Genomic DNA, 24711 nt, shown 5'->3' on the forward strand with positions numbered 1-24711 from the left:
TATATATATATATATATATGTATATATATATATATATATATATATATATATATATACCCCCCAATACAATTTCCAGGAAGAAAAACAAAAAAATATATATCTTCCCTACACTGAGTGTCATAGCCATTTTCTTATAACATGTTTTATCCTCAGTCACAGAAACAAAATTTCCATTTTTTTATGTTTCACAACCCCCTTCCAATATTCACAGCTCCCAGTTCACCAACATTAGACAATTACAATCAAATGCAACACCCTCACAACTTTTCCTCCTCCTCCATGTAATTAATTTCCTATATTTTTTAATACTTATCTTTAAAGTTATGCAATGAGATGCAGATGTTCTGCAACATCCAGGTCTGAGGACTGAGATGAATATTCCAGAACGTTCTACTTGTTCTTCTGCATGAACGCCTTAGTAGATGTTGAGCAGTGCTTAGGGTCGTTGTCTTGTAGAAAGCCCCAGCCCCGGAGCAGCTTCAGCTTTGTCACTGATTCCTGAACATTGGTCTCCAGAATCTGCTGATACTGAGTGGAATCAATGCGTCCCTCCACCCTAACCCTTTAGCATGATGGGACCACCACCATGTTTTACTGTAGGTAGCAGGTGTTTTTCCTGGAATGCTGTGTTCTTTTTCCTCCATGCATAACCCTCAGTGCCCAAATAACTCAGTTTTAGTTTCATCAGTCCACAGCACCTTATTAATGAAGCAGGCTTGTCCAAATGTGCTTTAGCAAACCTCAAGCAGCTCTGTTGGTGCAGAGAAAAGGTTTCCTCTGCATCACTCTCTTACACAGCATCTCCTTGTGTAAAGTGCACCAAATAGAACGATGCACAGTGACTCCATCTTCTGCAACAAGATGATGTAGGTATTTGGTGCTGTTCTGTGGGATGACTCTGGCTGTTCTCAACATTCTTCACTTCTGTTCATCCAAGAATTGTCCTGGTCTACCACTTGGAGCCTTAACTAGAACTGTGCCTGTGGTCTTCCATTTCCGCAATATGTTCCTAACTGTGGAAACAGAAAGCTGAAATCTCTGAGACGGCTTTCTGAATCCTTCCGCTAAATCATGATGGTGACCATATATTTTTTTACAGCTGAGTTGTTTTGTGACCCCATGTTGTTGCTCTTCAGAGAATATACAGTTAGCCTCCTTAAACAATCTTTCTCATAATTGGATTCACCTGCATATGGAGTTCAAAGGTCACTCAGCTTACCAAACCAATTTTGAGTTCCAATAATTAGTTCTAAAGGATTTGGAAGTGTCCAAATGTATGCACCTGTCTAATTTTGTTTAAACAATTATTTCACACATGCTGGCCCATAAACTTTGATTCACTTCTCAAATATCACTGTGTGTGTCTCCTATATGATATATTTAAATTTTTTTTATCATAACCAACAATTTATACAGGAAAATTAGGAAGATTAGGAAGGCTGCCCAAAGTCTCATATCCCCATTTCTATCTTGCACTGAACAGCCTCTGTTTAGATAAATAGCGTTTATGTAAGTAAGTAAGGTTTATTCATATTATCACAAAGTGCTTCTCAAATACAATCACATGAAAATTTTAACATGATTAAAATACAAAAAAAAAGACTCTTAATAAACAAAAAAGGTCATTATCTTCAGGGTCATTAACCATACTATACCAAGTTTATTTGCATAGCACATTTAAACACGGCATGAGAGCAGATCAAAGTGCTGAACAAAAACACACAATAAAAACAATCAAAAATAAAAACTTAATCCATTAAAATCGAGTTATTCAAATCGAAACGAAAAAGAGAAAGAGAACAAGTTAGACTCAATTAAAAGCCAATGAATAAAAGTGAGTTTTTAAACAAGACTTTAAAAGGGAAAGAGAGGAAGAGAGTCTGATCAGCAGGGGCAAGTGGTTCCAGAGCTTCGGTGCACAAACTGAAAAGGCTCGCTCCCCGCGGGATTTACAGCGGGAGCTAGGAACACGTAGGAGGTGCTGGTCGGCTGATCGGAGGCATCTTGTAGGGACATAAGGGCGAATGAGCTCAGACAAGTAGCCAGGTGCTAAGTTATTGAGGGATTCAAACACAAAAACCATGATCTTAAACTCTATCTGGAGATGGATGGGGAGCCAATGGAGATTTTCTAAAACCGGTGTGATGTGTTCTCGCTGCCTGGTGTCAGTCAAGTATCGAGCTGCTGCGTTCTGCACAAGCTGAAGGCGAGCGAGAGTGGAGGAGGAGATACCATATATCACTGAGTTAGAGTAGTCGAGACGGGAAGTAATGAAGGCATGGACAACTGAATGGAGATGACACCTTTTTAAAATTGGCTTAACTTTAGAGCGACGCCTCAGGTGGTAAAAACAGGTCTTAACTACCTGATTGACATGAATGTCCATTTTTAGTTTAGCAGCCATCACAACCCCTAAGTTTGTGACACAGGTTTTCATCCCACTTGTGATAAAAGGAAGGGTCAGTTGGCAACATTGAGAAGTCTAAGGGCTGAAAATGATAGCCTCTGTCTTGGCATTGTTCAGCAAAAGAAAGTTTTCTGACAGCCAGCTCTTCACATTGCAGCATTCAACAAGGGGCTGTAAGGAGTTATTAGGCTTCACAGAGGCATATAATTGGCAATCGTCTGCATATAAATGGTAGTCAATGTGGTGTTTTTAAAAAATGTCACCCAGGGGCAAAATATGTAAATTAAATAAAAGGGGTCCAAGTATAGAGCCCTGAGGAACACCACGAGTCAAAGCTGCAGAGGGGGAGGCAGCACTACCCATCATTACATTAAAGCTGCAGTCACAGAAGTAGGACCGAAACCAGTCTAAGGCAGTCCCCTGAATGCCGACCAGCTGGTTCAGCCGAGTCAGCAGGACAGCGTGATCAACCGTATCGAAAGCAGCAGATAGATCCAACAACACATTAAGGTTGTTAGCCTGCTGTAGCTAGTGCTAACAATGGGCTAATGCTAACACATGCCAACTGACACTAAATAAGCCACGAAGTAAAAAGATCCACATTGTTGGACCCAAAAAAATTATTACCATGAGTCCAGGAGAAAAAAAACACATTTAAAATACATCAATTTCTCCACTTTAGTGAACCAGGAAGTCATAATGGATCAGTCAAAACCTGTGTGAAGTCACAGAGAAGCTTACACAGTTGTACAGCAACAGCTGCTGAGAAGTCTCAAGAGTTTTATCTTTGACCTCTGACCCACAGGTGGATGCCTGGAAGCAGCAAAGCCAGTGGCCGACCGGTCCTGTGACCCACCTTGTACCAAACCATGGTCTCTGTGCACAGAGGTGAGTGGGAGGAACACCTTCTCAGTATTACGACCCAGTTTAACCTCTGGTACAGATGTCACAGCCCTGGGATCAGTTAGGGCTCCTCCTCTCCAGAGCATCCAGCCTGAAGCTTTAAACAATGCAGTGGGTTTGTTTCATTCTGATGAGACTGACTCGGTACAGAGAACATTCACAGTTGATCGTAACATCCCATTTTATCTGATGGTGAGAATCCTGTCTGCCTTCCTTCTCAGGCCGGTGTGTGCGGCTGTGAGGATGGCTACACAGAAGTGATGACCTCTGACGGCCTGTTGGATCAGTGCACTGTCATTCCGGTTCTGGAGATCCCAACCGCTGGTGACAACAAAGCTGATGTGAAGACCATCCGAGCCTTCAGCCCCATCCAGCCTGCAGCCAGCGCCCCGGGAAGGGCTGGACGGACCTGGTTCCTGCAGCCCTTCGGTCCAGGTAACATGCTCCGACAGCAGGACTTCCATCTGAATTAAAACACATTTCAGTCTCAGAGCAGACAGGTTCCCATTCTTCTGAAATGGGAGTGTGGTTGTCACTAACATTCCCTGAATGGGATCTGAACCTCTGGTTGTCTCAGTGAGATAGGGAGTGACATCGGGGACAGTTGATAGAACAACTCAGTGTCATCTGAAACTGTCTTCATGGTGTTTCCTAGTTTTCACTATGGCAACCCCCTGAAGCAGCTACACAGCTTCATTGTCACAAACAATTATGTCTCCATAACAACATAGACATTCAGACTCCAGTGAGACCAACCAGAACACTGACAACACTTTAGTTTCATTATTAACTCCTTCATGTCCTCCCTGTCACCATGAAATGATGAACTGAAGAAAAATAAAAAGAATGATATAATAAATAATGGTGCAACCATAAATAAATGACATTCATTCACATTATTGAGCATCATTAGTGTGTAAAGGTTAAAGGGTCGCTACTCTCTCTAATTTGGACCCACCTTGTAAATTAGAGATTCCTGTTGTTAAGATCTATGAAGCTCTTTCTCCACGAGTTATTCTTCTATATTTTATATGGCTTGTAGGGAACATGCACCGTACACACACAGGAAAGTGGGACAAATATTGTAACAGTTGCACAATTTGGGGGTGAAGAAATCAAAATCTATGCAAGACATAAAACATGTAAAACAATGGAAGACAGGAAAAAAATTCAACTTTTGGTGCTATGAGTTAGCACCAATATCGTCTCTTGGTCTTTACCTTTTCTTTGCGACTATTGTTTTTTTTTTTTGGATCTGTAAAACATGAGCAGTCATTAGATACAAATCTCCTGTTTGTATCATCTTTAAACACTGGGGAGCCTATCTCACTTTGTAAAGTAGCAAACAGTTGTTATCATTCCTTGCTGAAATTAAATTATTATTTTAAAGCATATTGAATTGCCTCTTTGTAAAATACCGTAAATCCTCTAATACAGGCCGGTATTCAATTAAAGGCCGGGTCTCCAATTTTGGCCGGTGTCGGAGTCGGCGGAGGTGAATAAAGGCCGGTCTCTTATTGTGGCCGGGTGGAATGTGGTACGGGGGGGCGGTTGTGTCATCGTCTCACTTTTGATTTGCCAGTGATAGACCGCGAGGGTAACTTTAACCATGCGGAGACGAAGAGGAGGCTGTGCCAGAGCGTCGGTACTGACACGTGATTGTTCATGTCGGTTCATTTCCTTTAATGTTTTCTGTCTTTTATTTGTGCCTGATGTGTTTCGCTGCATGCTGTGGAGCGGGGCACATCACCTTGTCCTCTGGTGACCCACCGATCACTGATTCAGCCGCCAAGCACGGAGCACTCCGCTGTTTTTGCAGTCGGTAGATCTGCCTCCTGAGCACGGCCACAGTAACAATCAGGTGTTGCCAAATTATTTAACACGTGATCGTTCATGTCGGTTCATTTCCTTTGATGTTTTCTGTCTTTTATTTGTGCCTGATGCATTTTGCTGTGGAGCGGGGCGCATCAACTTGTCATCCGGTGACGCACCGATCACTTATGCGTCCGGCAAGCAGCGAGCACTCCGCTGTTTTTGCGGTCGGTAGATCTTTTAGAAATGCAGTTCAAAGGTAACTCATGAGGTGAATATATATGAAGGCAGGTAGCAGTTTCTCTTTAGGATTGAGAGGAGATGCAGGAAGATGATAAACAGATACAGGACAGAAAAATAGTCAAATAAAAACAAGTTAGTTTTTGTACCTGGTGGTTGCAACAAACAGACACCATTGAAGGTAATCAGAAGTGAGGAACAGAAAATGAAATAATTATTTTAATGTTTAGAGCAGCAGGAACTCTGAGAGGCTGCAGGCGCATCAGTGAGTTTGTGGCCGCTGCGCAGGGGGAGGGGGGAGATGGCTGAAGCAGAAACTACCGTTGTTAAAAGAAATGTGTTTAACTTTGAAAATGTGGGCTCAATTTTAATTGTCAAAGATTCCAACGAACCATTAGTTCCTTTTGCTCAAATAGAAATTGAGGCCTGCCTCTAATTCTGGCCCTCCTTCCAATAAAGGCCTGGAGCTTGATGAGCTTGAGTCAAATACAGGCCCAGGCCTGTATTAGAGGATTTATGGTATGTTAAATAAATAAATAAATGTGTGTGTGTGTGTGTGTGTGTGTGTGTGTGTGTGTGTGTGTGTGTGTGTGTGTGTGTGTGTGTGTGTGTGTGTGTGTGTGTGTGTGTGTGTGCAGATGGGACGCTGAAGACCTGGGTGTATGGAGTCGCTGCAGGAGTCTTTGTTCTGCTCGTCTTCATCATCTCAATGACGTATTTAGCGTGGTAGGTACCAACACCTAAACCTGTGTTCCTCGTTTCATCAGTGTGTCATCATTCACCCACAACCAGTGGTGTGATGGAGGTTCTGGATGGCGGTATGGATGGAGGACATAGATGAGGTTATGACGGAGGTCCATCTATAGACGGAAGTTGTAGATGGAGGTATAGATGGAAATCATTGATGGAGGTATAGACAGAGGTCATTGATAGAGGTCATAGATGGAGGCTACTGATGGAGATCATTAATGGAGCTATAGATATAGGTTAAGATTTAGGTTAATGATGGAGGTTATAATGGAAGTTATAGATGGAGGTTATTAATAGAGGTCACTGAAGGAAGTTATGATGGACGTAATAGATGCAGGTATAAGTGGAGGTCATTGATGGGGTTAATTGATGGAGGCTATGATGGAGATCATAAATGGAAAACAGATGATTTTCTTGATGGACGTGTAGGTGGAGGTTATTGATGGAGGTGTAAGTAGAGATAATAGATGGAAAACAGGTGGAGTTCATTGATGGAGGTCGAGATGGAGATAATTGATGGAAAACAGACAGACGTCATTGTTGGAGGTCAAAGGTCCTAGAGGGGGAAAACAGAACTAGGGCCGTCTCAGGGGTTGTGAACTTGCCCAGTAATCAGCTAGTAACTGTTCTGGACTCAGACTCCATCTGTGTCAGTCGTGTCTGTGGGTAAGACACTGCATCCCCTTGCCTGTTGTGGTGGTTTAATGACCTCTGACCTCTGTCAGTGTGTCCCAGGGCAGCTGTGGCTACATGGTGAGAATGGGAGAATGATTAATTGAAGTATAAAGAGCTTTGGAGTCCTCTGACATACAATATTCTTATCTAAAACATCCATCACATCATTGCTCATCTTCATGCATTCATTCATTTTGCTTTTGTTGAAATGTCCCCATTTGTCTTTTCATTTCTTATTTTGTTTTTGTTCCTCCACTGTCATACCATGTTCAGTTTCTGTGGTTGTTGCCCTTGCCACAAGTCCAGCTCAGACTCAGGCTCAGACGAGGCGTACTGGATGGACCCAAGCAGCTACACGGTGCCTTACACCTGTCCTGCCTGCCAGAAACTAGGACAAGATGAATTAAAACAGCTTGGCCAGGTCCAAGAACAGCCTCAGCACCAACACGAGGCACAGCTCCAGCGGCCTCCACCGTCACTTAACTACTCACAGATGGAACCGCCTCACTTTGAAACACTCATCACTTAGTCAGGTCCTGCCTTGTTCCTGTTACACACCTGACTGCCAAACAGCATGTGCCTTAACACTCATCTAAAAAAAAAAAAAACCACATCCTTGAGGTGAGCAGTGGTCACACACTTTGGGCTCTTATTGTGAAAAAATTGCAGAATGTTGCTTTCAATATATATCGCAGGCTTTTATTATGTAAACACAGAGGCCTTTTATTGTGAAAAACATTGGAGGCTTTCATTGTTAAAACACACTGAAGGCTTTTATTGTAAAATCACACTGCCAGTTTTAATGTGAAAACCCTGCAGCTCTCTAAAAGCAGGTTTATGAAGGACAGATTATTACTATTATTATCAACAACAGCGACGATGACGGCAAATAACTACAATAATAATAACAATAACAAAACAACAATAACAACAATAATAACAATAACAATACCAATAATAATAACAATAACAAAACAACAATAATAATAACAATAACAATACCAATAATAATAACAATAATAATAACAATAATAATAACAATAACAGCCTTCCTAAGAACATGAGCATGTGATGTGGTCCGACCAAATTTTACCGTACTCTCAAAAAATAAAGGTTCTAGTAAAAACAAGTTAAAACTTATACATAAAATTTAATTCTATGAAATCAAAAACTTGATCAAAATGGTTAAACAAAAGTCTAATGTACTACTAAGTGTAAACCTAAAATAAACATGTCTAATTAACCTACTTAATCAAATCCCATTTTTAGGACCTTGAAAGAATTAGCTAGGGGGCAGCAAATCCGCCGTGTGTCATTTGTGCTTCATCTGGGCTGAAGAAGGAACAAGAAATAAATTGTGGACATCAACAGCAAAAGTCACAGCTGACAAGTCCTGAATGAGTTGAACGTTGTGATAACTGAACAACGGTTGGAGAAGAAGAACAGCAAAGGACGTATAAACAAGAACATTAATGACTGAAGCAAACAGAACTAAACGGGTAGAGTTTAGAACACTGCGGAAGACCACAGACACCGCTTCGATGATGTCATCATAGTCACAATAGTCACCCTAGTTGTCAAGTCCTGCACTGTTTTGTGCTTCCCCACTTGAGAGGGATAAACATCCACCACAGAGTTTAGAAACTGGATTTCACTCAGAGACCGAAACAATGCTTCACTTTTTGCTTTTATGTTTATTTCAGCATGTCAGCATGTCAGCTCAGGTCAGCTCAGGTCAGCTCAGGTGAAAAACCTTCAATCAAGCAGACATATAACCTTAAATTAGATATACAGGGTTTACATAATTACCTTTAGCATTACTTTTTAAACAGTAGTTTTAAACATCAAATAGTTCCCTTAGAAAAATATAAGCTACTTATCATTATCTTTTATAATTCATCTTCCATTGAAACTAATCACAGAACCCAAAAATGAACAAACAACTGCAACAAACAACTTGCTGAAACATTTTCAGATAAGTAATTCTTTTACTAACTGGCAAATAACCACAAACAAATATTATACCAGCCAAATCAACAGAGACTCAATTGTTTGGGCCACGCCTAGGTAAGCAAACAAACAAACAATCAGGTCAGGTTTCCCGCCCAACCGCCTAACCAGCAGCAAAGTCCGTACACAACCAGCAATATATTATATATTGATCTTACCGGCTGCCTCTCTGATTTTGGTGGATGTATTTAGTTCTGAAGTCACTGAACAGCTGACTCAGAACACCATGCTCTCTGGTGAAATTACAGCTCAGAGGTGTACCACCTTTATTGTCCCCGTGGAACCCCTTCTGCTGAACGTGGTTCCTAGTCTGAAAAAGTCCAAGCCTGACTTGACACTAGTCATCTCTGATGTCATCATACATGACTATTGTGACTATGATGTCATCATAATCACAATAGTCACCATAGTCATCTCTGATGTCATCATACATGACTATTGTGACTATGATGTCATCATAATCACAATAGTCACCATAGTCATCTCTGATGTCATCATACATGACTATTGTGACTATGATGTCATCATAATCACAATAGTCATCATAGATGACATCATAGACATAATCCCTTTGTGCCTTATTTCACTTGGTTTTGATCCCATATGTTTAGGTTCTGCACTCAGTGTTGTTCAGTCTAACGTTGACACACTGAGCAGAGAGACTTACAGGAAGACAGTCGTCTGACACGCGTCCATCCTACATTTCTTTAGTTAAACTTTTACCAGTTTAATTTATCACTTTAGTACAATGTCTGCAAACTACAGAGCAGCTTTTAATTACCAGCAAAGGTTTCAGCAAAGGAGATCTCATCCCAGGCAGGGACCTTTTCCGGAAAATCAGGGTTTCCTTCAGGAAATCGACAAACTGAACCATGTTATTCACATGGAGCGGTCTCACAGACAGCAGGAAGGTAATCGCTCCCGTCAACAGCTTCAACAGCTCCAGGATCAGTCAATCAATCAATCAACTTTATTTATATAGCACTTAATCCTACATTAGATGCAACTCAAAGTGCTTAACAAATTGAGAAGACCCCACATACCCACATTCCCTCCCATCCCCAGAATTTTAAAAACAGTCTGACAATAAAAACCCCAACACTCCTCCACCGACACACACACACACACACACACACACACACACACACACATACATGCCCCCTTCCCCATGGCAAAAAAAAAAAAAAACACGATTGGCTGAGATCAGATGAGCCAGACCAGCTAAGATAAGGATAAGGAAATGCCATCAGGGAAGCCATCCACCCCGACAGCAACAGATCCACAGCAGCAGCCGAGGCACTGACACCGGGCGCCCAGAGAGGGGAGGGCAGAGACCCCCTCCACCACCCAGGCAAACATGGAAAGCACCCAGGCCGCCACAGCCGACCATCACCGCATGGGCAGAGGGCTCCCACAGAGGAAGCACTGGAAAAAGGTTAAATTAAGGTTAAAATATAAAATCCAAAGAGCTAAAATGAGAATTGTAATATAAAAAGTTATATAGATATTAAAATAATGTTGATCATAAATCAAGGTAAAAAAACTATTTAAAAAGCACATATAAAGAAAGAATAGATTAAATAAATATAATAAATAGATCAAATAAATAAATAAACTAAGTAATTATTCAATTTCAAAAGTGAGAGTATTTAGTTAAAAGCTAAGCTAAAAAGATGAGTCTTTAGCCTGTTTCTAAAAGCATGAACGTTCTCATGAGCCCTGAGGTCCCTTTGCAGCTCGTGCCAGAGGTGAGGACCGTAGAACTGGAAGGACGCCTCGCCGTGAATATGCGTCCTAACTTTAGGGATGACAAGGAGATGGCTGCCAGGGGAGAGCAGAGACTGCATGGGTTCATGCGATAAAAGCAGTTCTGAAAGATAAGAAGGCCCAAGATCATTAAGACACTTAAAAACCGTTAAAAGTATTTTGAAATCGATCCTGAAACATACGGGGAGCCAATGGATGAGTTAGCGGCATTTACAAACAGCCAAAACGTCGTCGACCAGCTGAAGTCTGAGAATTTAATTCTCCAAGCTCAGGTGAAGTGTCACAAATCTAATCATGAGGAGAGGCGGAGGGCTGGGGTTGGCTTTTTGTTAGCCCCAAGACTCTCTGCGTGTGTGTTGGAGTTTACCCCGGGGGACGAGAGGGTAGCTTCCCTGCGCCTTCGGGTCAGGGAATGGGTCCTGACTGTTGTTTGTGCTTATGGGCCAAATATCAGTTCAGAGTACCCACCCTATTTGGAGTCCCTGGGACGAGTGTTAGATAGTGCTCCATCAGGGAACTCCATTGTCCTGCTGGGAGACTTCAATGCTCACGTGGGCAATGACAGCTTGACCTGGAGGGGTGTGATTGGGAGGAACGGCCCGCCTGATCTGAACTCGAGTGGTGTTTCGTTATTGGACTTCTGTGCAAGCCGCAGTTTGGCCATAATGAACGCCATGTTCGAACATAAGGATGCCCATCAGTACACTTGGTACCAGGGCAGCCTAGGTCACAGGTCGATGATAGACTTTGTAGTCGTATCATCTGACCTGCGGCCGTATGTTTTGGACACCCGAGTGAAGAGAGGAGCGGAGCTGTCAACTGATCACCACCTGGTGGTGAGTTGGATCAGATGGCAGGGGAAGTTACCACGTAGACCTGGCAGACCCAAACGTATAGTGAGGGTCTGCTGGGAACGCCTGGCAGAAGAACCTGTCAAGATGGTCTTCAACTCCCACCTCCGGCAGAGCTTTGACCACGTCCCGAGAGCAGTGGGGGACGTTGACTCCAAGTGGGCCTTGTTCCACTCTGCGATTGTCGAGGCTGTGGTCGCAAGGTGGCCGGTGCCAGTCGTGGTGGCAACCCCCGTACCCGCTGGTGGACACCAGAGGTTCGGGGAGCCGTCAGGCTGAAGAAGGAGGCCTACAGAGTGTGGCTGGTCTGTGGGACTCTGGAGGCAGCAGACAGGTACCGGATAGCCAAGCGGGGTGCAGCAGTGGCAGTTGCCGAGGCAAAATCTCGGGCGTGGGAGGAGTTTGGTGAGGCCATGGAGAAATACTATCAATTGGCTCCAAAGAGGTTCTGGCAAACTGTCAGGCGCCTCAGGAGAGGAAGGCAGCAACTCGCTCACACTGTTTACAGTGGGGATGGGGAGCTGTTGACGACAACTGGGGCTATAGTCGGATGGTGGAAGGAATACTTTGAGGAACTCCTCAATCCCACCTATGCGCATTCCGAGGAGGAACCAGAGCCGGGAGACCTGGGGATGGACTGTCCAATCTCGGGGGCAGAGGTTGCTGAGGTAGTCAAACTACACAGCGGAGGAGCCCCGGGGGCGGATAAGATTCATCCTGGGTATCTCAAGGCTATGGATGTTGTAGGGCTGTCATGGTTGACACGTCTCTGCAACATTGCGTGGTCATCGGGGGCAGTTCCTGTGGAGTGGCAGACCGGGGTGGTGGTCTCTCATTTGACCACTCTCTCAAAGCGCTTAATTTTAATGGCATGATTTCTACAGGTCAAAGGTTATTGAGGTGACTGTGGGTATCTTGGGCATTGGAATGGTTGCAGAGGTTTGTAGCTCTTTGGCACCATGGCCTGACACACAAGGTGTTAAACATATCCGTGTTGAGCAAATTGCCTTTCATCTGGTCAAGGCCTGCTGCTCTACTTGGGTTTAATTCTTCTCAGGGCCCTGATGACCATGTGAGCTATGATTGTCAATAATAATAATAATAATAATAATAATAATAATAATAATAATAATAATAATAAATAATAAATAATAATAATAATAATAACAATATAATAACAATAACAGTAATAATAATAATAATAATAGTAATTTAAAGTTGAACAACTGAAGCATTAGCAGGTAGAACCCTCTCTGAACAGCTTCAGTTTGGAGAAACTGTAACTTGTTCTGATTTGAACCAACAAGCTAATCGCTAGTCCCAAAGAGCCTAAAATAAAATGCTATCAGGTTCATGCTAATGCTAATGCTTTAACTGATTGGAAAGTTACATTTCCTGTATTTCTGGCTAATGTGTTAAATAATTCTAGCTATAAGTGCTAATAGTGTCCAAGCTAACAATCACTAACACAGGGCCAGGTCCTGAAGCCAGTCAAAGAGCAATCTATAGGGCGGATAATAATGGACCACAACATACTAGTGAATGCTCCCTTCAGCCAGATTTAAAGGTTAAAGCTGTTGATTTCTTTTGCAGCAAAAAGCCAAAGAAGCCACAGCGTCGGCAGATGAACAACCGACTGAAACCTCTGACCCTGGCGTACGACGGCGACGCCGACATGTAGACGTCTTCCAGCTGACTTCCTGTACAGAACAGATCGGGACACAGGGTGGCTCTCTTTAACGTCAGGGCCGGTGGTGCTTGGCTCAGCCTTGATGTTCCCGTCCTCTTTTTTATAATCTTCCTGTTTTTACTTTTTTTCTGAAGCCTTCACTAACTCCACCTCCCTCTGGGAGTGTGCCTTTGGCAGCACACAAACCATGAGAGAGAGAGAGAGAGAATCGGCTGGAGAAGCACAAACCTTCATCATTAGTTGCGTGGTGTTTCCTCACGTGTTGCTCTTAGTCTCTACATCGTTACAATCTGGATGCGACGTGGGAGAACAGCACAGAAACGAGAGCCTGCTGAGTTCTGGAGTTACTGCCTCTCCTCCTCTATTTACAGGCAGGTTTTTGCACTATATTAGTGCAGCATGATATGTACGTTCGCTCTGCCATATGAAACTGCCTCTCCATACAAGACGATCTACACTTTTGTGCCACAAATGTAAAGATTATACTTTTTTGCTAACCACCTAACGATGTTTGATATGTTTTTCTATTAACTCTTCTATGCTCCAGACTGAACTCCTTGTAAATAGTTTTTGTGGTTTTAACTTTGATTCTTCAGCATTTTCTGCACAGACTCGCATACAGAAATCAACTTCATCTCCGATGATCTTTTAACTGTGACTTGATTTGCTTTTTTTACTTTGAGACTTCAAACTCATCTTCTCACCCTAGAGACAACGTGTCATTTTTACTGTTAATCTCTGGAAATATCCATCAAAATGTTGATGAAAAAGAATTAAATGATGCCCAGCTGGTGAAAAGTATTGGTGGCTTTGTAGCATATAATCATAAAAATCAGGTCTAACATACATAACCACGGGCCTATGTCTCTGGGAAACGACAAATTAGACAGCACGTTTCCTTCTATGGGAGCCTGTGAGGGCAAAATGTATTTACTGATTTATAATTTTTTAAAACCCTTGCCATTCATAAACATTGTGGTTTTGCACATCTACCTCCACTTTCTGCCAATGATGGAAGGGAGTCTGATGTGCTTATCATTTCGCTGGAGGTTGCACCCCCATGAGCTTTTTGACCCTAATGGTCATCCGTTGGTAAGGTCTTACTCATACACAAAAATGCCGCTATCTTGGAATGATTTAGGTATGTACCGCCCCCTACCGCCAGGGAAAATGCACACTGTCATTATAAAGGTACAATAGCAAATCTGCAAAACAAGCTAGCTTTAAACATTTTTTTCATGCTTCTTAACAGAGTTCTAACATAGTACAGCTATAAATATACTGTAGAAAATAAAGTATTATAAAGTGGTTCTCTTGCATTTGGCTACAAACCTCCGACAATAACATGACACGGTCCAACACTAATGATTGGACAATCTAGTTGTCAGTCTAACTGAGCCATTACACTTCTCTCGGTTCGCCATTCATTACACACTCATGTATTTAGAATACAAAACACCACTGGTGTGTGAGGTTCTCCGCTCAATAATATCAGAGAAGAAGAAACAGACGGCTGCTACCACTTCAACTTTAGGACAAACTACCAGAGTCTCAAAAAGAAAAACACCTTTTGAAGTCATGGACAAAGAAAAGATGTTCAGGCCTAGAAAACGGCAACTGGTGTTTAGCGCAATTTAATTTCTATGGCAACGCAGGTTCTGGTATTATGCGGATGTGGCCTATAGGGATGGTAGCCAACGGCAGGGGTGAGAATTCCATGATCGTGTTTGTGTTTTAAAGTTAGCTGGTTTTACAGATTTGTCTTTGCAGCTTTAACTACGGAAACTCCACATGAATATTCTGCTATAAAAGGAAACCATGTGGTGTCCTGAGCCACAACCCAGTTTATAATGTCTCTGGGAATATTAGGGTGAGTGGTCCATTCCTCATGTTTGTATTGTTTGAGGTACAAACCTCAAACACTATGTCTACAAAAGGCTTTATTTGAAGTTGGCTTTATCACATATTGATCATTTATTTTGTTCCTTTCTGAAACTCCTCTGTAAAAGAAAAAAAAAATTGGCTTAGTTTGGTTTAAATAGGTTTTCACTCTCAGAAAATGTAAAACCTGTAATTTGGTTTAAACCTGTTAAACAACACTTCCTGTTCCTGGTGGTCACGAACATTTTATGTTTTCTGATGTTTGCTTCTGTACAAAGGTTTAGAAGGATCAGAGCTAACAGCTAGGCCCTGCTAAAGCTATCTGGAGTTGAAGGCTAGCCAAAGCTAACGGTCAGGCCCAGCTAAAGCTATCTGGAGTTAAAGGCTATAGCCAAAGCTAACGGCTAGGAAATCACTCAGCAGTAACATTCTGCAGTGACACTGTTCCAGGATCAGTTCAGTCAGACTGAGTCTGTTTGTATTAAAGTCATTTTAAAAGCATTTTATTGTTCGCTGTAATTTGTTGTAATTGAATGTTTAATTTATTTTTCTCAGGGCATGAGTTGTAAATAAAGTGCTTAGTAATTATTTTTTAATTTATCAATGAAGCTTAATTTCTGTTTTTTAAGCAAGTTGTTACACACACACACACACACACACACACACACACACACACACACACACACACACACACACACACAGAAAGAGAGAGAGAATGGAAAGACTGAGGGAGTGAATGTGGTTTAGAAAACTAAAATCTTGTAAAAAGAATTGAACTTCTGTCTTTTCCTACTATTTCTTTGTATTTGACTAACTGTTGATAATAAACAGTTCAAACGGACATTATCTCAACTGTGCCTCTGCTTTTTTCAGCTCAACTTCTCCTAGCTCTTTTTGTGGGAACAAATGGAGCCAGTAGGATTAGGTAGATTACAGTAGGTTGATATCACTGTTTATCATTTGATTTATGTGATGTGTTTATGTGTCTATAAGCAAACCAGTGATAATTTTAATTAGCAAAAGGTACCTATTAGTTTTGTCTAATGAGTAGAACACTGTTGGTTCTTTAAAGAGCAAGTTCACTGGAAAACCATTTTTAACTTGATGTTTTTGAGATATGATCTTTCTATTTCTTGCATTAGCCATTGACAGAAAATAGACAAGGACGCTGTATGACTGTCAATTCAAATTCAATTCAAATTCAAAAATACTTTATTAATCCCAGAGGGAAATTGATTATATACCATGTCATACTATAAATTAGTATTCATGGACTCACCTATCTTAGCACCTGAAAGGAAGGCAGTTGTTGGTTTAGCATCCAGGAGAGAGCAGATGTTACAGGCCTTTGGAGGATCTGTATTTGATTAGAGAACCAAAAGAAAGACTCATGAGATGTTGTCTGTCGGCAGGCAGGTTCTTGTCTCTGTATTAACAGAAAATCACTAATTTTCCATTTTGTTCCATTTCACAATTTTCCTTCCTAAACATACAACCATTCCAATGTTAATATCCCAACACTTGTTTTTCTAAAGAAAATAAAATGTCTCTCCTGATAAATTCCTTTCATTTTTCTTTTAGACTAGAGTAATTCACTTAACTCTGTTCTTTTGTAGCTCTGAACACAAGCTACACATGAAGCACATCAAATGCTATTTTACCTGCTCATTCAACAATTAAACAATATTCTAAAAACACATAACATCTCGTTACAGCATCTATGTTAATAACCACTTTCTATAAGGACACATTTGAAAAACACACAGAACCCTATCAACATATAATACTTTCAATAAAGATCTAATTATTAAAGTAACACTGATCCTGGAGCCACGTTGTAACTAAATTAAATACACGGAGGTCCGCCATCTTTACCCAATACACACTCATGCTAAATTTCCTTCAATTATGCAGCACACAATCCATGTTCTTTTACAACCTCAAACTTATATTTCTGTACATACAAATTACCACAAACAACTTAAAAGAAGTTTTGAAAACCGTGTGAGTGCAGCAGAGTCTAAAATACTCATGATACTGACCTGTATTTGATTAGAGAACCAAAAGAAAGACTCATGAGATGTTGTCTGTCGGCAGGCAGGTTCTTGTCTGAGCTCCGAGCAGACAACCACACCCTGGACTCACCTTGGGAAGAACTCCCTCTACTGGTGAACTATAAAAACTGCAGTTACCCCAAAACTGGAAACCAAGTGTTTTATAATTGGAGACGGGACCTTCTTGCTTAAATAAAATATATATCTTTAAACCTATAATGTGATAAACCACATAAGGGTATCACACACTCCCCCACAAAAAATAAAAGGGCTCCTGACCTTCTGACCTCCATCTCACACAAAAATTCTAACTATTAATACATACAAATCAACACACTATCGTCAGTTAGTAATGCTGGTAAAGTGGTTGAGGATAGTGTCCTGGCCAAATGTACTGAAAGGGAAGGTAGGGTGGTGGACTGTGATAAAAGACTGGCATAGGGGATATAGGGAAGGGATTGGGTGAAAGAATATAGCCAGGCGGACCAGATGACATGGATACATCAGTACAGCTTACTTGTGGATGTGTGGAAATAACAGGCTGGCCTAGTGTATTGTAGGTGAATAGTGAAGCTGGCCGCCGTTCTCTTGTAGAACGTCTCAGCATTGTTTCATTAGCAGCAGATGGTGGGTCGGATACAGGGAGAGTCTCCTCTGAGGGAGTCGGTTCACTGTCATCTACATATGGCATCGCTGTAACTTCAGTCTCCTCTCCTCTGTCCTGTCTTTCCTCTTCATGGTCGGTGCCTGGTCCCCTTTCCATTTCCCTTGTGGACTCCTCTTGCCTTTCCCTGAACAACTGTCCCCACTCCCTCTGGTGTGACCCCTGGCTCACTGACTGGTTTGACTCTATGGGAGCTGGGTTCCTTACGAGAACATGGCTAGGTGCATGGGTTGGCTGGTCAGTGTCTGCACTGTGACTCCTTAAGTTATATCTCAGCTCATAATAAGAACTCTCTTCTTCATCAGAGCCAGATCCGCTGCTGGGTTGGAAAACTGCATCTCTTGGAGTTAAACACACGCTCTTCCTTCTCGCAGCTGACGGCTTGGCATCCTTGGCTGCTGCAGGCAAGTCCACAGGAAGCTCATTAACAAGATGCAGTAGGTTACGGTGCAGAACCCTTGACTTGTTTCCATTTGTCTCGGCAATGACCCGGTAAACTGGGCTGTCACTGATCTGTTCTTTCACCACATAAATGGTATTTTCCCAGTATGACCTCAACTTCCCAGGGCCACCCCTTTCAGTCAGGTTACGCACCAGCACTCGATCTCCAGGCTGTAATATCACTCCCTTCAGGTGTTGGTCATAATACTTTTTGCCACGATCACTCGATTTTTTGCTGTTCTCTGAGGCAATTCTGTAGGCCTCGCTCATCCGTTCTGCCCATTTCTCTGCATAGCCTCTTGCTGTTTGAGGCTCATCACTAGAGCCCATCCTGAATAAAACATCCACAGGTAATCTTGGGTGTCTGCCAAAGAGCAAGAAAAAGGGAGAATACCCCGTTGCTTCATGCCGGGTACAGTTGTACGCGTGGATGATCTGTGGGAGGAACTCTTTCCATCTTTCCTTTTTCGCTTGTCCAAGAGTTCTCATCATCTGCAACACCGTGCGATTGAATCGCTCCGCCGGGTTACCCTGAGGGTGGTAGGGGGTTGTGCGTGAGCGTCCAACTCCAGCCAGCTTTTGTAAATTCCAGAAGAGCTCATTTTCAAATTCACGCCCCTGATCATGGTGTAGCTTCATGGGATACCCGAACCTGGGAATGAAATCATTAAAGATTCGCTCTGCTGCCGTTTTACCACTTTTGTTACGGGTTGGATAGGCCTGGGCATACCTGGTGAAGTGGTCGACCACCACCAGAATGTACTGGTATCCTCCTTGGCTTGACTCTAAATGCAAGAAATCGATGGACACAAGCTCCATAGGTGAGCTAGATGTTATACTTGACATAGGGGCTCTGATATGTGTAGCCGGCTTCTTTTGTTTGATGCATGGGCACTGCCGTGTGACGTAAGCTTCAATGTCTCGCCGCATATAAGGCCAGTAAAACCTTTGTCTGGCCAGATTGAGAACTCTTTCGGTCCCAACATGGCCCATGTCATCGTGCAAGTGCTTCAGAACTAGTGACTTGAAGCTGCTTGGCAAGACTAGCTGGCGGCTTTCTGCTCTTGTGCGATATAGAATCCCATTTTCCACATGTAGCTTTGTCCACTCATGCATCACTTTCTTTGCAGTGCCTTTCATCTCCCTTTTCACATCCTCTGTGAGTGGTAGCCCCGATTCTTTCATTCTCAGGATGTCACCAATCACTGGATCTTCTCGTTGAGCCTTTTGTAGTTCTTTGAGATCAATGGATTGGATGATGTTCCTGCAGCTTGGTTCAAGCTGAGAACCTTGTGCTAGTGTTAACACAGCGACCCAGGCAACATCATCACGCTGACCTGCTCCACAGCCTTCCCATACAGCCGCAACAGCTTCTCTGGAGAGCTCTTTTGTACAGACAGCCACATATCCGTCAATATCCAGGGGGCGTCGGGACAAAGTGTCTGCATCAACATTCACCTTACCCGGTCTGTAACGGATCTCAAACCTGAAATCTGACAATTCTCCCACCCATCTGTAGCCAACTGCATTCAGTTTGGCAGTAGTCATGACATAAGTTAAGGGATTATTGTCAGTGTAGATGGTAAAATATGGGGCATAAAACAAATAATCCCGAAATTTCTCGCAGACAGCCCACTTGAGTGCGAGAAACTCTAACTTGCCTGAGTGCAGCCGATAGTTCTTTTCAGCAGGGGTGAGCGTCCTTGAGCCATAGCCTATTACCCTGAGTTTCCCATTTTGTCTTTGGTAGAGGACTGCACCCAGTCCTTTATCGGAGGCATCAGTATGAAGCACAAAAGGGAGCTCAAAGTCAGGGTAGGCTAGAATGGGCGGTTTCACCAGCATGTCAAGGAGCCTACACAAGACCTCCTGATGTTCATCAGCCCATACCACTGGTGTTTTAGATGACAACTGGGCCCCTCTCCTTTTCTGTTGGCCAGGCTGTTCTTGGGACCGCTCCTCTTTGCTTTTCTTTGGCTGCAGGAGCTCATAGATAGGTTTGGCTATCCTTGAAAAATCTTGGATATAGGAGCGATAGTAACTCAAAAACCCAGCTATTCTCCTCACGTCACCAACTGTAGCAGGTGTTTCTTTTTTCAGAGCAAACACCGCTTCAAGATCTTTTGGGTCAATGCGGACTCCTTCTGCGGAGACCAAGCGACCTACATATCGCACCTCTTGCTTGAACAAGTCACACTTGGTGGGACGGAGCTTAACTCCGTGGCTCTGCAAGGCTCTTAGCACTTTTCTCAGTCCTTCAACATGATCCTCAAAGGTCTTAGCGTAACATAAAATGTCATCTAAATAAGGGATGCAGCACTCATCCCGCAGAGGTGACAACATCTCTTCCATGCTAAGCTGAAATGAGGCCGGGGCATTGGTCAATCCAAAGGGGATTTGCACCCACTCATAAAGGCCCCAGGGGGTGATGAATGCAGTGAGATGACGAGATCCTTCAGCAATGAACCCCTGGTGGTAAGCTTTCCCCTGATCAAGTATGGAGAACCAGCTATACCCTCCCAAAGTATCAATGAGGTCCTGTATTCTGGGCAAGGGGTGACGGTCTAGGACTGTGCGTTGATTAAGCAGGCGATAATCAATACAAAGTCGCAGGGATCCGTCCTTCTTCCTGACACATACCACGGGGGCAGAGTACGAAGAATGTGACTTTACAATCCATCCTCTAGCCAGAAGGTCCTCAATATACTCCTTTACTTCTTTATAGAGGGGTTTGGGGATAGAGGTATATGATTTTTGGACTGGAGTGCTATCTTTGAGTGTTATTGTCATCTCCAAACTCGGAATACATCCCATGTCATTCTCATCTCGTGCAAAGGCTCCCGATTCTTCTTTCAGCATCTTTTTTACAATATTTTGCTGATCCTCTGTCAGGTGTGTTAAATCAACTGGAGGCTCCCATTCCATATCCACCATCCCATCACTGTCCTGGTGTGCCCCTGCTGACACTTTTGGTTCCTGGTGTTGTGTTGTGTCAGTCTGGATGACACTTAGTATTGGCTCAACAGTGCCCAGAGCTGTTTTGTGGACCAGGGTCAAATCATGTCTGTTGTGATTGGCAATGGGAACTTGAACAAATGGGGTTTTTGCGGCACAAACTTCAAGCAGACTACTCCCAACATCTAGCTGTTGTAATGTGGGGTTGCTATCATTTGGTTCAAATAACACCAGTCGGTCGGAGGGGTTAACCGAAGGGGGCATTTTGCATTTCACATGTCGGATCTGGCCAGCTGGGATTACTACCTTTTGCAGTCCTACTTTCAGCAACCCTTGACGATATTCATTTCCAACAGAAAGTCTGGTCTGGATAAAATTTACCAGTGCTGTGGCTTTGTCATCCTGGAGATCCATTGCTCTGCGAAGGAGGCCTACTATAGTGGGTATAAGGTTTTTGTTCTCTTCTGGGCCCTGTATCAGCTGTTCAATCACATTGAACCCAAGTAGTGGACAATCCAGGGGCACCCTGCTCACCAAGAATGGGACCTGAACTGTTAAGTTGGGATCACTGTTCTCGGGAAGGCTAACCATCACCCCCACCCAGCCATCATAAGGCAACGACTGACCATTAATTGCTAGCACACTCAGAGCCTTATCTCCGACTAGTTCAGAAAGTGGTCGAAGCCGGTGGTCAGGGAGAAATGTTTTTACCCACTCATGATCTAGAAGACTCACCTGGGCACCGGTATCAAGCAAACAATCCACCGCATAACTGTGGATGTAACACCTGATCTTACATTTCTTCCCCACCAACTGAGCAATTCGATCTCCTGTTTCAATGTCTTTGTTCCTCAGTGGTGGAGTCACATGGTTACTTTTAACATGGGCGAGTTCATCTGGGTGCATGTTTGATGAGTTTGAGCATGGCTGTCTGCGTTCAGGAATTGACTGTACAGTACCAGAGAGCTGGCCACTGTTTTTTGTTTGTCCGCGCTTAAGACATCCAACGGCCCTGTGACCTGCTTCACCACAAATGAAGCAATGGCTGCAAGAGCTGGCTCCTCTTTCAATGCAGTTAAGGCAACTTGGTGGACTCATTACTTTCCTGGCTCTTTGCTTTGGGCACATGCACTGGCCAGTGGGCTCAGATGTCTGCCTGGCTGTGAGAGACTCCACCACTTTCATTAGAGTTTCCACTTTATCACTTAGTTCTTCTATGACCTTGTTTTTGCACTTCACCTTACTGTCATCTTTTCCTGTGTCCTTCTCAGTGTCAAGTTGGACCATGTGGGCATGAGTCACCTTCTGGCGAGTTGAATGTCCCAGCCTTCTTTGTCTCTCACTCTCTTCACTGGACATTTTATTAACTTTTCTTATTAGTGCTTCATCTGAGACAGTATTGTCAGACAATAGTGATTTCAGATCATTTCGAATGTCACTGTACTTTGGGAGAAGACCCTGATGAATAGTGCGCAGGAACACATTTTGGATTGTTCGTGGCTCATACTCAATATCCATATTGTCTTGTCTCGAAGCAAACATGACTTTTTGTTTCAGTCCAATCAGTCTGTACAGAAATTGTTGGGGGGACTCATGCTCATGTTGCTTTGTGCTCATCAACTCCTGAAATAACTCACTTCCACTCTTTTCACTCAAGTGTGATCGTAGCAGGCTCTTCAGCTCTCGGACAGTCAAGTCATCTTTACTGATCAGCATGTCCTTAAATTGTCCTGGTTTGATGATACGAAGCACACCCTGGATGATCTCTCCCTCTGTGTGCTTGGACTGAAGCCCCTCATCTATCTGCTTACACAGCCCATGGTAACTGATGTCAGCGGTGTTGTCTCCAATTTGACCCCCGTGTACTTTAAACTCCCTTCGTTGCAGAAATGGCAGGTCTTTTAGGGAAACCACGTGATCAAGCTTGGAGTGGGAAGTGTCTTTAGATGAGGTGTGAGTGTGTGCATGCCCTTCTCTACTCTGGTTTGTGTGTACTGTATTAGTAGGTTTAACTCAGCTAGGGTTCTACCCAAGGCTTCATAGTTTGCACTCAACCTCTCATACTCAGATAAACTTGTGTCAACAGAACTCCCAGGTAATGGGGCTCCATTACTTACAGTACTCTGTTGTAAAGCAGAAGATGATGGAAGGGCAGTTTCACGGACAACCTCGCTCTCTGACACCTTTTCAGATACATCAGACACACGATTCTCAATGAGATCATTAATCACATCTTTAAGCAACAATAAATGTGACAGTCCCTGATCCTCTGATTCAAATAGGGTTTTACAACTCAAATAAAAATAAATGTAATCAAAACAACTCTCCTCATCACACAGTTTAATGTCTGTAGCATCAAGCTCTGGTACTGGTGTGATGTTTGTGGCAACCTGAAAAAGTTCCTCTGCTGTCAGCTCCTGAAGACTCTTTTTGATCTTCCAGGTTATATTTCGCCTTTCTGCATTTGCCATTGTGTTCTTTGGTTAGCGACTCCTCACAGTACCGTAAGCTCAAGCAAGCAGCACGTCACTTCTTCAGCCGTGGTCCCTACACTACCTGCGGACCCGTGGCTCCCTCAGTGGCACGTCTGTCGCTCGCCCTCATCTGTGATGTCACCTCCGGGTTCACTGGTTATGGGATCAGCATCATCTCTTGTAGTATGCCGCTCCCCGTACGGGCCACCAAAATTTTGTTACAGGCCTTTGAAGGATCTGTATTTGATTAGAGAACCAAAAGAAAGACTCATGAGATGTTGTCTGTCGGCAGGCAGGTTCTTGTCTCTGTATTAACAGAAAATCACTAATTTTCCATTTTGTTCCATTTCACAATTTTCCTTCCTAAACATACAACCATTCCAATGTTAATATCCCAACACTTGTTTTTCTAAAGAAAATAAAATGTCTCTCCTGATAAATTCCTTTCATTTTTCTTTTAGACTAGAGTAATTCACTTAACTCTGTTCTTTTGTAGCTCTGAACACAAGCTACACATGAAGCACATCAAATGCTATTTTACCTGCTCATTCAACAATTAAACAATATTCTAAAAACACATAACATCTCGTTACAGCATCTATGTTAATAACCACTTTCTATAAGGACACATTTGAAAAACACACAGAACCCTATCAACATATAATACTTTCAATAAAGATCTAATTATTAAAGTAACACTGATCCTGGAGCCACGTTGTAACTAAATTAAATACACGGAGGTCCGCCATCTTTACCCAATACACACTCATGCTAAATTTCCTTCAATTATGCAGCACACAATCCATGTTCTTTTACAACCTCAAACTTATATTTCTGTACATACAAATTACCACAAACAACTTAAAAGGAGTTTTGAAAACCGTGTGAGTGCAGCAGAGTCTAAAATACTCATGATACTGACCTGTATTTGATTAGAGAACCAAAAGAAAGACTCATGAGATGTTGTCTGTCGGCAGGCAGGTTCTTGTCTGAGCTCCGAGCAGACAACCACACCCTGGACTCACCTTGGGAAGAACTCCCTCTACTGGTGAACTATAAAAACTGCAGTTACCCCAAAACTGGAAACCAAGTGTTTTATAATTGGAGACGGGACCTTCTTGCTTAAATAAAATATAT

General features: G+C 42.8%; 1 protein-coding gene across 1 annotated transcript in view; it reads left to right on the forward strand.

The window, feature by feature from the left end:
• The window catches only part of thsd7aa (thrombospondin, type I, domain containing 7Aa), a 114056-nt gene extending 98229 nt beyond the window's left edge, over positions 1–15827 (forward strand). Inside the window, exons 25-28 of the mRNA XM_015955744.3 lie at positions 3213–3295; positions 3532–3745; positions 6001–6088; positions 13009–15827. Of these exons, the coding sequence (XP_015811230.3) occupies positions 3213–3295; positions 3532–3745; positions 6001–6088; positions 13009–13096 (473 nt within the window). The 3' untranslated portion in view covers positions 13097–15827. The remainder of the gene's footprint in view (positions 1–3212; positions 3296–3531; positions 3746–6000; positions 6089–13008) is intronic.
• Positions 15828–24711: the final 8884 nt, after the last annotated feature.

Source organism: Nothobranchius furzeri, chromosome 11, assembly GCF_043380555.1.
Source record: "Nothobranchius furzeri strain GRZ-AD chromosome 11, NfurGRZ-RIMD1, whole genome shotgun sequence".
Lineage (NCBI taxonomy): Eukaryota > Metazoa > Chordata > Actinopteri > Cyprinodontiformes > Nothobranchiidae > Nothobranchius > Nothobranchius furzeri.